Below are 14,408 nucleotides of genomic sequence, written 5' to 3'. Positions count from 1 at the left end.
GAACCACGTCGAGAGTGAACTTCTATTACCAGAAGCACGCATCTCTCACCCGTCAATGGAATGCCCGATAATCGAACTCGCGGCCACCGAGGTGGCAGGCCGAGACCATACTGACCACACCACCGAGGCGTCTGTTAAGTGGGTTCACAGCATCGATGGTACTACACCTAACATTTTGATTACAATTTAGGGTTGTTAAAAAAAATTCAGGTTTTCCTGGAAGTATTAAAATGCAAGGCGCAGAATCTTGAAATGCCAACATGTTTGACCAAAAGAGTTTCCATAGGCCCAAATACTTATGAGAAGACGGTATCAATACAGGACATTATTTAAACAATGAAGCGTCTATCCCTCTTGACACAGTTAAAAAAAAAAAAAAAAAGTCGATACGATCTTTGATCTAAATAGCCAGTTTTCGTTTTGCATTTCGACTACCGGCTGCAGTCTTGTATTGATCACGAAACTCATTTTTTTTTTATTTTGTCATTACATATTCCCCTTTAAGATCTCCATTCAATACGGGAAATCGACACTTAGTCCTACAGACTTTTAATCAAAACAGTCACAACATGGTGGGCCTAAACAGCAATTGACAATTATCTTTTCAAGTCTGCGTCCGAGGTAATTCCCTGATTTCATAAATGCAAGCATGTGTAATGGTGTTTTTTTTTTATTCTGAATTCATTGGCACTTTTAGGAAGATATGAAACACAAAAACAACCTCAATAACAGTTCGACCGTATTAACGAAAACCCTCTTTAAAAATGATAAAATGTGGCTACTTAAAGGCAGTGTTACTAACACAAACAACTTTTGATGTATCTCATGATGTGCCTTGACAAGCAATAAAGGCACCATAAGGTGCATGTCTCGTCACTCTGGCCAAATTATAAGTTAAATTACTCATAATGCCAACAGTTTTATCCTTCAGAAGCAACGCTTTATGCCATTATACCAAATAGTAAACTTGATACTACCCTCAGACAAATCTGGCTTTAACATGATAACCAAAGTACCAAACGTACAGGTCAATGCTAAAGCTAAAATTACTGGGTTTTTAGCAGCCATTAAAAATAAGTTTAATTCCCACTACGGACGCTTGCGTTTGGGTCAACTTGAATGCCCCCACCCCACTTTTTCTAAGTAGGTTATCTAAGGGGAAATTAATCCTGCAACATCCAAAAGAGTAATAAAAATCAGGGCAAACTATACAGTTATTCATCACACTTGTTGTTTCTGGAGAAAGCATATATGCTAGTTCAAGCGTGATTCATTAAAATAACAATAAAATTTTTGCACAAAACATTGTTGCTTTATAAAATAACAATCCTTACATAAACTATATTTATTGCTGGTTTCCTTAATATGAGTTTGATGAACTTTGCTGTTTTTAAACTGTCACGTGATTTTGGCACATTCAATGACAAGCCTTCCTTACAAAATCAGACAACCCTTCACTTCTAGACTAAGATTTATTTATAAGAATTTGCATAGTCAATAGGCGCGAGTTTCTCACTGCTTACTCTCACATCTTATGAAATCAGACTACATCGGGTAGACTGCATTAAGATATAGCTCATCACCCGCTTAAATAAGTGCTAAACCTGGAAATAATGACAGTCACTGCTCTAATAGGACATTTATCAGTCATGTTGGACCTTTTTTTAGGTACGTTTGGGAATACATTGTCTAGAGTGGGTTCCAGATTTCAACCAATGTGTGTCAATCACTTCCTATGGAGACCAGTTTATCTTTATCTTCCAGACACTTACTGTCACAAAACTGTTCACATATCCGTGTTATTTCCATATTTATCTTCACTAAAGTATACCGGGAACCATCAATATTTTGACATCTTGGCTTCATATGTTAAGGTTGTGCAAAAACACACGAGTGGATTATTCAATGAAGTGCTTGCAAGCAGTCAAGTCATTCTACACACACAATTATCTGCACAGCGTCTCAATCTGTGTTCAGGAATGGTGGTGAAGGAATGAGGTTTGCGAAAATTTACCAAAAAAGGGGCATTTTCAATTCTCATATGACACATAATATCAGCTAATGGTAGATATATATATATACTACCAATTTAGAACAATAAAAATCACCCATCACCGATACTTGGTAACCGCTCTCCTCTTTGGCGCTAATCCCAAGCGCTCGAGGATCTTACGTCTTATATAGTTCATTATCTGAATAAGCAATATGATAAACATTTCTTTGTTCTCTTGGGCTCAATATTCGTTGGGATTTTCCCTGCGAGCAGTGCTCACAACCACAGTCAGTCCAAGAGCGATCTGTCATAAATGGCGATGGAAGTCGTCCTACGGAGACGTTTGCAATAAAAAGTAATACAGTTTCTAGCATTTCCTAAAATGAAAGCTCCATTTTTACAGTGCATGGGCAGGGATTTCATTCTTATTATTATAAAGTACGTTGAAAAGTGACCTATATGACTATTCGCACCACAACGGTGCATTATTATTATTATAGACTATGTGAACGGTTCTTTGCTCATACAACGTCTTTGTTTGCTGTGCATCGTCTGCAACGTCGTATCACGATGTCACAATTCCGAGACTTTAGTTGCAGGCGACGTTTCCAGAAATTATTTCACAAAATGAACTCAAAAAGAATTCGTAGTACTTACATATCAATTAGCATCTCGAGGTATCAAAGTGCAGATTAATTTCGAAGCGTGATGATTCTGGAAAACGGAAAAATAAAAATATTACCGTAAAAGCCACCAAGAACTGACAATACAATAAAATAGTGACGGTGGATGTTAATTTTCTCTATGATACAGTGTGTACTCGGGAATCTTCACAAATTACAGTTAAATACATATTACGAATTTTGTTTGTCAAAGATATAAGGAAAATATTCCTAGAAATATTGGTTTGCTGATCACGTTGTTACATGATGTATGTCAACAGGATGCAATTCGTAAATAAATAGCTGTTAAGTGTTCAGAAATAAGAAAATAGACGCATATCAGTTACATAAGTACAACTTATACCATGAGAATAATTTAAACTGCCCAGTAATGTAGCACATTTAATGTGCAATTTATGGCAAATCCTAGTCTAGCTCTGTCTGTCTTTGAAGCGTGGCAAAAGTACAATAATTGCACACAGTTCACATGATAAATGTGGCATGTGATCAATATAGTAAAATTCAACGGTCGTTACGTAACAACGTTACGTCTGCGATGCATAATAAGATGTCTTTCCTCACTAATGATGCTTCTTACATAACCCTATCATCATATCATATGTGGATAGCAAGCTTCTGTATAGTACCTCAGACAAAAGTTGATCCTCATATCAAAGAAACTATGTTGCTACCTAGCTACCATTTCTCTCCCTGTATCTGTTTTCTAACCTTTTCATCACTTGTCCCGCTGAATTCTAAGTGGCATCGAATCCAATGGCTATTTGAAATATAACTTTTATATGTAAGTGTTTGACAGTTCGAAATAGAACTTTATAAGTGTTTGACAGTTCGAAATCGGCGTCGGTGACCCTGGTAGTTTTTACACCAGTAACTCACAATCAATCACTCAGTCAGTCTTGAGTTTGAAATATACCTTTTATAATTGGTTTGGCAGTTCGAAATATAACTTTTAAAGGTGTTTGATGGTTTGAAATATAACTTTTGTGTTTTTGACAGTTAGTTGGGTAATCCTCCTACCTTGCCCAGAATTCCACGACTTCGCCGCAAGAAGACGAAAGGTAAACATTGCAGGTCATATGGGGCCAACCGTTTATCGATTTTCATGTTATTGGTCAAATGTTCAAAATTTTGGGGATAGGAATATCATTTTTACTGACCGTTACCACCATTTCCTCGAATGATAAATTAGTTTGGGCAGTTTCTTCTGTGCTATGGGGATTCTTTTAAGCTTGCTGTATCTACAGGTATCCTATACCTAGGCTAGGTAGGAAGTCTCCTAGGTGCAGGATATTCCAGGATTCCAGGATTCCAGGAATGGAAAGTTAAAGGGGATTAATAAAAAGAAATTTTATCTTAGAATACGAATTCTGCATTCCAAGCTTACGGTGCCCACAGGCATCCTAGTGTCCTAGGTGTAGGATAATCCAAGATTTCAGGATTCCAGGATGGAATGGAAGGTTAAAGGGGATAAATAATGAATTTTATTCATTAGCATTAATAAGATTTCTTCAAAACACTAATATCTACCTACAGGTACCTATTCTATAGTAGTCTCCCAGGTGTAGGATTCCAGGATGGCATGGAAGGTACCTACTACGACGGGGATAGGTAAAAAGAAAAAAAAATTATGCATTAGAATTAATACGAATTCTTCAAAACACTAATGTCACTATTTTATGGTTCCATTCTCTACTGATTCACTTAATTAGGTTACGCCCATGGTACCAGCTGACCTATGGTGGGGAGGGGGGGTGGGAAGGGTCACAGTGGGAAATTGGGGCTTTTGTGGATGAAATAGGCTAGATAAAACAAAAAAATTTAATAGCTATAACAGCAATGGTGAAATGCTCAAAAGACACGAGAATCTGATGAAAAAAATTTATGTTCATAGGTAGCCTATCTGTCATTTTTAGGAGTGGAAAAATATTTCCTAGAAAGAGATAAAAGAAAAGAAGACATGAGATTAGCCTTGGGTAAATACTGGAGAGTGTGCCATTATATTTACAAGAATCCATCCTTGGTCTCTTTACTTAGCCTTGGGTAAATACGGATGAGTGTGCCATTATATTTACAAGAATCCATCCTTGGTCTCTTTACTTAGCCTTGGGTAAATACTGGAGAGTGTGCCATTATACTATTTACAAGAATCCATCCTTGGTTCTCTTTACTCTTTCCAAAGAATAATTTGAGGCTGAGGTGGGAAAGAGGAGTTTCAATAATCACAACATCAGTTAACCAGTCTCCTTCAGTCCCCTTAGGGTGTTGAAAGGAACTGTGGTTAAATCTACTGTGTTCAGTTTTGGGAAGGTTCAGATTTCCTTGAAACAATAGCAGGAAAACCGGGAGGCTTCTTCCGCACAAAAAGGCTATACATATTTCTAGCTTTTCCAGCTTCCCATGCCAGCTCCATCTTGATTGGGGAGGGTTTGGGGGACATGGAGGATGAAAAGAAAGGGATACCTGTCATGCCACTTTGCAGTGTGGCAGAAACAGGAAGCAAAACCCTGGGTAGTCTTGTTCATTTGGGACAGTCAAAGACTATCTTTCAAGGACTGTCCCCTCCTCTCCCAAGTACCAATGCCATTTCCTGCCTACCTTCCCATGATCTCCCTGTCAGCAGAAGTGAGGTTGATGATGGAAAAGAATGCTCTGGAATTCATAGAGGACCTGTCTCAGGGCTTCTATAGTGAACTTTTTCTAGTCAAGTTGGTGCTGGAGACCAGTCACCAACCTCTCCTTGTTGAACAAGTTTCTGGAAACAACTTGTTCTGTGTAGGATTTCATCCTTTCAGTGGATCGGAAGGATATTAACTTTCACATGCCTTTCCATCATTTATCCAGGAAGGACCACCACTTTGTCTGTAAAGACAATGTTTACCAATTCAAGGGTCTGAATTATGTAAGCACCCAAAATTAAAGCAAGGAACATGTACACAGTACGTATGACAGATACATTGTTGGTTAACATAAGAATCCTGGGTAATCACCCAACTTGCCTCTACTGAACACTTGATAATTTGTTGAGTTTTTGTACTGTATTTATGGAAGAAATTTTTCACAAAGGTAAATGATATGGCTTTACAATATTGATATTCATATGTATATAATTTCAAAGAGAATAATTTAATTTCTTTAATCTGTAGATGAGTTCAATATCCAACAGGTCTTAATTCTCATTTTCTTTTCAGATATGCAGTTATGAAGACTTCTGAAGCATTTGACATTAATATCTTAAGAATTGTTATGAAATGACCGAAACGCTTTTATTGGATGTAAAAAAAATTACAGGCCTATGATGATCATATTCACCATGACTGGAGCTTCAGGCTTACGTGTGCTTGATTGCAGGACCAGTTTATGGCTTTCACACAGAACAATTCCGATACCACCATCTGTATCAGCACAACGTCAGTCATGTACTACTCAAAAAAGATACTATAACATTTACTCCCCACATAGTAAACCTGAAAATACATTAACTGGACAGTATACATTAAATCGATCATGCAAAAACTTAGATATTGTCCGTAACATGTCCACCAGGAGGGATCCTCCAGATAATACAGAAGAGCCGATGGCACCTCAGAGTACAAGAGAAAACGGTGGTGGTGGTAAAAGGCGAAATGGTAATGGATTAAACAACATGATAAATTTAATGAGGGAGGGTAGTTCAGGATTACAGGCATTCGGTAAACACTTTTCTGAGAAATCTTCGTCACTCATCACAAGGATAACTCCTGAGGTTCATGCATCACCAACAACAGGTCAAGATACTAAAAAAAAGGAAAAACCTGAAGATTGGAATGATATACTAAACAGATGGTATGTGAAATACCAGGATTTTATAGGTATCACAGACTTGAAAAGAGCTCAAGATAGAGTAACAGAGGTTAGTGTTTGTGTGTTGATATGATGCTCATTTAGAACAAAATTCAGTCAACACTTACTAAATTCATGTACATTGTGTTTGCAGTGATATCATGTATAATGTACTGCATCGTTCTACAGTATTAAGCTACCGATTAACTTTTAATTTGTTGTGTACAGCTATCAGAGGGACTGCTTGGCACCCAAAGCAGGAGAAGAAATCTTCAGGCAGAACTGGAGGAACTTCAAGAGCAACTTAATGTTAACCATCAGCGCATCACCAAGGCAGAGTTATATTCTGAAGAGCATTATCGACTGTTTGATCAGGTACTGGGAGTTAGAAGTATTAATGCACATTAAGTTCCTGTACATACACAGACCTTATGTTTAACGAGTATAATTTCATTGTCATGTGTTTCTCAAGCAAGATCTTCAAAATTATCAATAATGGTTATGGAAATCTAGGTTACCTAACACTATAATGAGTCATCAGCTCACTGAAAATCATTCTTGAATTATCTAGATCTTAACATAATAATTTCTCATGTTGTATTCCAGAATTTGCCACAGAAACTTTTCATTTCTGTGATATTCTATCAGCAGAAATCACACATTGCTCAGTTTACTAATGCCCTGGTATGGCCAAACAGATCAAGCGCTTAATAGCTTTCTAAATGAGTGAAATTCTGGTTAAAGATAGTTGAGAACCCCTAATAAGCAGCTCCTCTATTATATGCTGTACATAGTAGTACGTATGTGTACACATTTATTAAAATTTTGGTTTTGACTCTAGGCCCGTGACATGAATGCCAGGTTGAAGGAGGTCAGAACAGAATTTGAAAACTGTGAAAGGGTAGAACGGGACACTTTTACTCAACTCTCAGCAGCTATACGAGACTGCCATGAAAGAGAACGCACACAAGCAGAACAGAGTAAATACTGGTAAGAGTGCTTCACAGTTTTAGTCAGTAGTACTGTTAGTTTCTTATTGATTTTCTTATGATTAGTTTCTTTTTTTATTGATTTATTCACCCTCGCGCTCTTGTCAAATTGTCATTAAAAGTCCTTAGGTCTTCTAATAAAGTCTAAACTCACTGATGTACTGCCCCAACAAGGATTATCTGACATTGAAAATATTAGCAATATAAGACGAGTTGTAGGAGCCATGCTATTAGTTAGGCTATACGTACCTCGTTCAGTTAATTTACCATTAAGTTCTGCGATATTGCAGGTGGCTTTATTACAATTAGTAAAGTATCTGAATATGGTATGAATAAAATAGGATTGTAAATACTATAATGGTTATGTGATGAATGACCGCCATGGTGACCATAGTGTTTATAACACTGAAACAGCTGCTAAAAATCTGTTTGAAGGATTTCAGTTTCCAACCTCCTTAAGAATAAAGTTACTGTTTAAATGGTAGAGGCTTGATGAACATTATAAACCATTTTTATGCTTGTCCCATACAGATCATTGCTGTGTGAGGAATGTCCTTCTTTCCACCAGCTTTGGATTTCTTACCTGCTGAAACTAGTACTAATTTGTATGAAGAACATTTACCTATGAACTATAATTTTTTAAAAAATTTTTGCTTGTTTTAAATATGCTCCTCTTTCATCACATACAGTAGTCCCCCTTATCTGTGAAAGTTTCCACAACCTACTGCGAGTAAATGCTAAAGCTGAATTAATACAAAACTAAAGAACACTGTAGATTACCTTGCAGTATGTTTTCTCTCTCTTGTTCTCTAATGAAGGGGGCTTGGTATTTTAACTTACATCGGATAACAGCATATAAGAATGTAGAGTAACAAAAAAAGACAGTGAAGATTTGTACTCTTTTTACCCTCTTCAAGATAAAAAAAAAAAAAAAATTGCAGTGTTCCCCCATATTCGCGGGGATGCGTAGAGGATGGCAACCCCCCCTCCCCACATCAAATTTCTAGAATCCTCAAATAGTTGAAACCCCTATAAAAATGCTTAAAACTGCCTATTTTGTTACTTAAAACTCAAGAAAAACCCACTAAAAATTTTTATACCTGGTGTTTTTAATAGTTTTACCACAAAAAGTGCATTTTATGATGAAATTGATAAAAAAACCAGGAATTATGGATATTTCTCATAGAAAAATACCTCGAATAGGCGAATTTTCTACGAATACTGTACCAGCTGTGAGGTAATCAGAAACAATGGGTATGAAAAACAGAAAGACAACAACATACTGTGCAGGGCATGGTGTAGCTGACGATGTTCATCAAGTTAAATCACTTGCTTATTTTCGTTCATGTTTTTGGGGTGGCGCCATAAGCCAGTAAAGGCGGAATCCGCATAGCACCAGCTTTTGGATAAGAAGGGATTACTGTAAAGTAGGTACTAAAGTTTAGTACAGAATTCAAGCTTTGTATAAAACCATCATTAAATGAAACTTTTCAGAGGTTTAAAAAACGGAATAAATTCCCATTTTAATATTGCTTTCATTTTCAGGTCCATTATAGCATCAATTGTATCTGCAGCCTTAGCTTCAGTTATCACATCAGTTAATAATTGGGTGAGAATTCGAGAGATCAAAGACCATGTTTCTGCTAATAACCAGTCACTGTTGGAAGGTTACCAGAAGATGCACGAAGATATTGTTTTAGCCGTGAATGCGGGCATGACTAATACGGTGGCTGCTGTAGCTGAGAATAACATGTCCCCAGGCAAAATTGAAGCAGCAGGAAGAGTAGAGGAAAAACACATCTTAAAGAACCCTGTAGAACCCACTGTCTTTTCTCCAAGTTCTCAAGTGAAATTATGTGAGGAAGATGTAATATTATTAGGGAGGACATTTGGGGAATCTGTCAAAGAGGTAATGCCTGGTCTGTTGGCAAATGAAAGAAAGGCCATCGAAGAAAAAATTCTGCCACAATTTGATGCAATATTTGGTCAGCTTAACCATTTACTACAGCTTATGTCATCTGCAAAAAGTGCGGATGTAAAAGGATCCCTGGCAGAGGAGATGGCTAAATTTGAAGTTCCTACACCTTTACCAGATGATGAAACTAGTGCTAAAGAAGCACTTAAAACTGTTGTGGTTGAATACAGCTACAAACACATTGCATCTGCCATGGCTGTAGGGGCAGGTATTGGAACCTTAGCTACAGCTTTCCTATTAGGCTCCTTTAGTGGAGGGTCTGTTTAGTGTTTTTTTTAACTATGAACAGAATGTTGGTGTTGGTAAGTTGATGCAAATGTCTATTACAAAATGTAATTCATTGTCAGTGGTTACGAACTCTCAAGATTCAATTTCTGAGACCTATGTTTGATTCTCTTTGTATCTTTCATACTTCTTACAGGTACATTTTAGATTTATGAATTCACATGGTTATTCTCTTTTCCAAATACAGGTACAGAAAACTTTTAATTTGTAAATATGTATATGTACAATATATAGTACAGTAGTACTTATTTTTTTCATAGCCTAGGCTATGTAAAATATATAAAACTGTTATACGAATTTTAAATATTGTGATGAGAAAGCTAAACAAGATAGAGAGAGAGAGAGAGAGAGAGATAGAGAGAGAGAGAGAGAGAGAGAGAGAGAGAGAGAGAGATCACTTTAGGCAACAGATTCCTGTAACTTTGCATAAGGTGTTCTCAGCAATTACTTTGTGTTGTTTCAGCAGTTACTTTGTGTTTATAGTGGGCTGCAACATCAACTGGATCAAGTAGTCATGATTAAATCATGCAGATTTAGGACCATTTCATAATGACCTGATATTCATTTATGTATGGTAAACCTATTCTTCATTCTGTCACTACTATTGTGAGTGACACTTGACCAAGTAGCAAATCTTGAGGTTTGTTTACCAAATATCTTTAAACCGTAAGTACATTACAAAAATTTACAGTAATCTAGAAATATTCAGCACTTTTATAACCATTACCCTTCATTAGTATCAATACTTTTCCATTCCCTTTTCTAATTTTAAATAAGCACTGTAACAGTTTAAAAGTGGTAAGACATATTGCAGTACATTTAACGTACCTCTTATGTGGAAGTCCTGTTGAAGAAGTGCTCTAATGTCTTATTCATGACAAGTGTATATTCTTGCCAGTTATTATATCATATAAAGCGCTGGAGGCATGACTTTCTATAAAAATCTTTAAAACATATAATGACCTAAGTTTCATATAAAGTTAACAATCACTGTAAATTCTTTAAAACAAAACATTAAGCAAATAATACGATTACAGGAAAGAAAAAAAATATAAAATAGAATTTATAAGTGAAGCAAGAGAATAGAAAAATAGGAGAACATTCAGTATACATAATACACTAGTATTACCAAATACTGGAAATTCTTTTACAGTATAGTGTCTAGCAGACAAGGACGTAAAAGAATGGGTTGAAGTTTACAAAAAATACTAAGAATATAAGAGGCTTAGGTAGTGGCTTAAGTCCTTAATTGAGTTCACATTAACTGCCATATTGAATCATAACAACTGTGCACTGTGTTAGCCTCTGCATCAATAGCTGGTGAAAGAAACAATACGGAAATAGCAGTCATAATGAGGGATACAAGATAGGAAAAAGGGTACATAAAATTTCCCTATCACCTTAATGCCCACATTTATGGTCCAAAAACTTTTGCAGATGATATTGGCAAATTATTCTGAAGAGAAATTATATAAATAAATACATTACAAAATTAAAAATATTGTAATGTGCATAACAGAAGATTAAGTGTCCTTTGGTAATAAAGGCATGTACGAGTACACCATACAGTATTAAAATTGATTTACGTTTTGGTAAAATTTGTCTGACTATGTAGGTGAAAAAATTCCCAAAATATTTGATATGGTCTAATAAAACTAAGTGATGAACTTTTATGTTTCTAACCTCAGTTTTCTGGTAATTAAAGCAAAATCTAGTCCTTTTAATGAGATAATAGTTGATTGTTTACAATGTTTTAACATATGGATAGAGATTAGGAGGAAACACTGTCTTATATATCAAGTATACTTGGTTGAATTTATTTATGTAGAAGTTTCTTGTTTCTTAATATGCATTTTGTATTTGTAGATTATACATTGTTAGATATTTCAAATCTGTTCTTTTTTTTTTGTTAAAAAATCAGTTCATATGCGCATAGCCTCCACATTTCATAAAAGCTAACTCAGGCATTGTATCTTGAAACTGTATAGAAAGTCACTTATATAAATATTGTACTACTTAGTACTGTCTAGTTCTGGGTGTTGCTTAGCAGCCAATTGTCTAGTGTGCATATTGTCTAGTTGTTCTTTTTCTATAAGTTGGTTTGACTTTTTTTTAAGATATGACATAATTTGATTTTTCAACTTATTTATTCGTGTTCATAATTTGTTTGTTTCTCTTTATCATAATTTATGTTTGTAACTGTGCTGATGGTCATTTTGTTTTTGTAATATAGCTTGAGAAGCCTAAAGAATTTTAGAAACATTATTTCATCTTGATCACTGCCACATGCAAAAGTCCTGGTCTCCTTATGAAGTTGCAATGATTGTTGGTTTTTTCTTTGTCTGTCCTTTAAGAATCTCAATTTAACATTTTCTTGATATGTGCTTTTGTTTCATTATACTGCACCTTCATTGGAGGAGGAAGATTAATGACTTCGGGTCAAATGAGTTTAATGGGTTTTACCACACTTGAAAGTTAGCTGGCACACTACATACTTTAAGTATGACTTTAGAATTTGCATTGTACGAAGGTTTCTTACATGTCCACCTTCATGACTCATTTAAGGAAATCTACTCTAGAATTGCCATAAAAGGTTTATCTTCAATTGTCACACTGCATAAGTCAACCTTTAAAAGATGGTATGTTAAATTTTCTTATGTACAAAGGCAACTGAACAAGCAATAAAAAGGTCATACTTGAAAGTACTTGCTATGGCAGAAAGAAAAAAAGAAAAGGAGAGATGGAAAAAGAATGGCATGATCACAAAAGAAGCAATGAACAAAAAATATTTAAAGAAGGTTTAGTGTTATTACCAATATTAAAGGCTTACTATCCAGGATATGAAGGCATATTTGCCCATTTGCTGGATGACACACAAATATGTAATTCCAGTCGACTTCCGAGGTGGACTGGAATATGTGAGGTACGTATCACGGGGGATACGTACCTCAACCCCCTCATGAAAAGCTAAAATCAGCTAATATTTAAAACCCCTCTACAAATGCATAGAACTGCCTATTATGATAGTTCAAACACACACAAAAAAAACTGAAAATGTTTATACCCAAGTATTTTAATAGTTTTATCACAAAACATGCATTTAGTCATGAAAATCGTATGAAAATACAGTAATTTTTTAATGTTTCTCGGTGAGAAATATTGCAAATAGGCAAATTTTCTGCGAATAATGCGCTCTATTAATTACGTTCCACAGAGAATCTGCAAATCTGGAAGCATGAATAAGCAGGGGTCAACTGTACATAAATCATTAACTATTGAATAGTGTAAGACTTCAAATTAAGACGTGAGGCTGGTTTGGAATATTTAGATTTTAAAAGCAATATAAAAGCATGATGAAACACTACAAAGAAATTATTTATTGTGGTACCCTTAGGGCTGACATATATATTTGGAATGGTAAACTCGCATTAACATTTTAATTATATATGTATATATATTTTTTGTATAATTTCCTAACATTTTAGTCCATATAAAGTGTAATGAGTGAATGAGTACTATAGTATATTGTATCAATAATTATAACAGCCTTTCATTTTAATTATGATATACTGCAGTCATACAGAAAGGTTCTTAATTTTTCTTGTAACTTCAATGTGAAATTTTATATCATTCCTATATAAAATAATGTACTACCTCTGTTAATACATTTAATGGCTGGTGATACTTTAGTTAACTCCTAACATGCAGGGTGAATGTTTGCACCCAGATTTTGGGGCGGGAATAGATTTCTGGAATACAATTTGAACTCAGACCAAAGCAGTGTATATAAATCTTAGTTTCCATGAATTGCAGCAAACATTATAGTACTGTACTGTATTTTTTTATGTTAGTAGGTTGTGAAAGTCTTATATTAAATAAAAATGCTGAAAAGACTGACTTTTCAAAAGATTTCATATTTGCAGTTAATGAACAGTGAAATGCAGTATGTAACTAATATACTTGAAGAAATGTCTTTGTGAAGTCGTTTCTTCCGCTTAAAAGTTTTGTTGAATACGTATTTGGGGGATGAAGAGAACATAAAACACTGTCCCTGATTTAGTCTACATAATAGAAGTGGTTTGTGGACTTCCAAGTGATTCTTTAATTACATCCTTCTCAAGAATTTTTACACCTTTAAAATGAAAGTGTAAATGAAGAGCCTCTGATGATTATGTTTCTAATTTTACATTAGGTTACTCGGACTTTGGTAAAACTTTAGTTGTTGTCCATAATATCTATATACTACATAGTACGTGACTGACAGAATATTGGAATAAGGCTGAGGTAGCTATGCTTTCTACCCAAGACTTTACTCTGGCTTTCAGTGAACTTATCTTTAACATTTTGGCTAACCACCTTGTTTGTTGTTTCAGAATGTTCTTTCTCTGTTTAAACTGTTTTCTGGAGAGATGTATTATCACCTATGCTCCTAATATACTATTCTCCTTCCTTTTAATACATATCGTTTTATTAATTATTAATTTATTTTTTATGTTTTAATCAGTGAGATCTCCTTTTTTTTTTCTGTATTCCCTTTACCTCTTACTCTTCCTAATGAACACTATATTCTTTGGAAGCTTGAATTTCAAGTCACTGACCTCTGTGGGCATGTTCAATATGAATAGGGTTCTTCTGAATAATAATAATAATAACAATAATAATAA

General features: G+C 35.1%; 1 protein-coding gene across 2 annotated transcripts; it reads left to right on the top strand.

Moving 5' to 3' along the window:
- Positions 1-3,607: 3,607 nt before the first annotated feature.
- LOC135208503 (uncharacterized) lies at positions 3,608-9,874 on the top strand. Of its 2 annotated transcripts, none has more exons than XM_064240757.1 (5): positions 3,608-3,734; positions 5,865-6,565; positions 6,724-6,870; positions 7,337-7,485; positions 9,030-9,874. In XM_064240757.1, the coding sequence occupies exons 2-5, from the start codon at positions 5,969-5,971 to the stop codon at positions 9,724-9,726; spliced, it is 1,590 nt and encodes a 529-aa protein (XP_064096827.1). In that variant the 5' UTR covers positions 3,608-3,734; positions 5,865-5,968; the 3' UTR covers positions 9,727-9,874. The 2 variants fall into 2 exon arrangements, with proteins under 2 accessions (XP_064096827.1, XP_064096828.1); XM_064240758.1 differs by lacking the exon at positions 3,608-3,734 and adding an exon at positions 5,715-5,739.
- The last annotated feature ends 4,534 nt before the right edge of the window (positions 9,875-14,408 follow it).

The sequence above is a fragment of the Macrobrachium nipponense genome, chromosome 35 (assembly GCF_015104395.2).
Source record: "Macrobrachium nipponense isolate FS-2020 chromosome 35, ASM1510439v2, whole genome shotgun sequence".
In the NCBI taxonomy this organism is placed as follows: Eukaryota; Metazoa; Arthropoda; class Malacostraca; order Decapoda; family Palaemonidae; genus Macrobrachium; species Macrobrachium nipponense.
Note: the sequence above shows the minus strand (reverse complement) of the source record. Positions and strands in the feature narration are given on the sequence as shown.

Bases quoted from the DNA above. Each gene is read 5' to 3' on its own strand.
- LOC135208503 (XM_064240757.1), top strand. From the start codon at position 5,969: ATGATGATCATATTCACCATGACTGGAGCTTCAGGCTTACGTGTGCTT. The intron at 6,871-7,336 runs GTACTGGGAGTT...TTTTGACTCTAG, and splicing joins ATTATCGACTGTTTGATCAG to GCCCGTGACATGAATGCCAG. The intron at 7,486-9,029 runs GTAAGAGTGCTT...TTTCATTTTCAG, and splicing joins GCAGAACAGAGTAAATACTG to GTCCATTATAGCATCAATTG.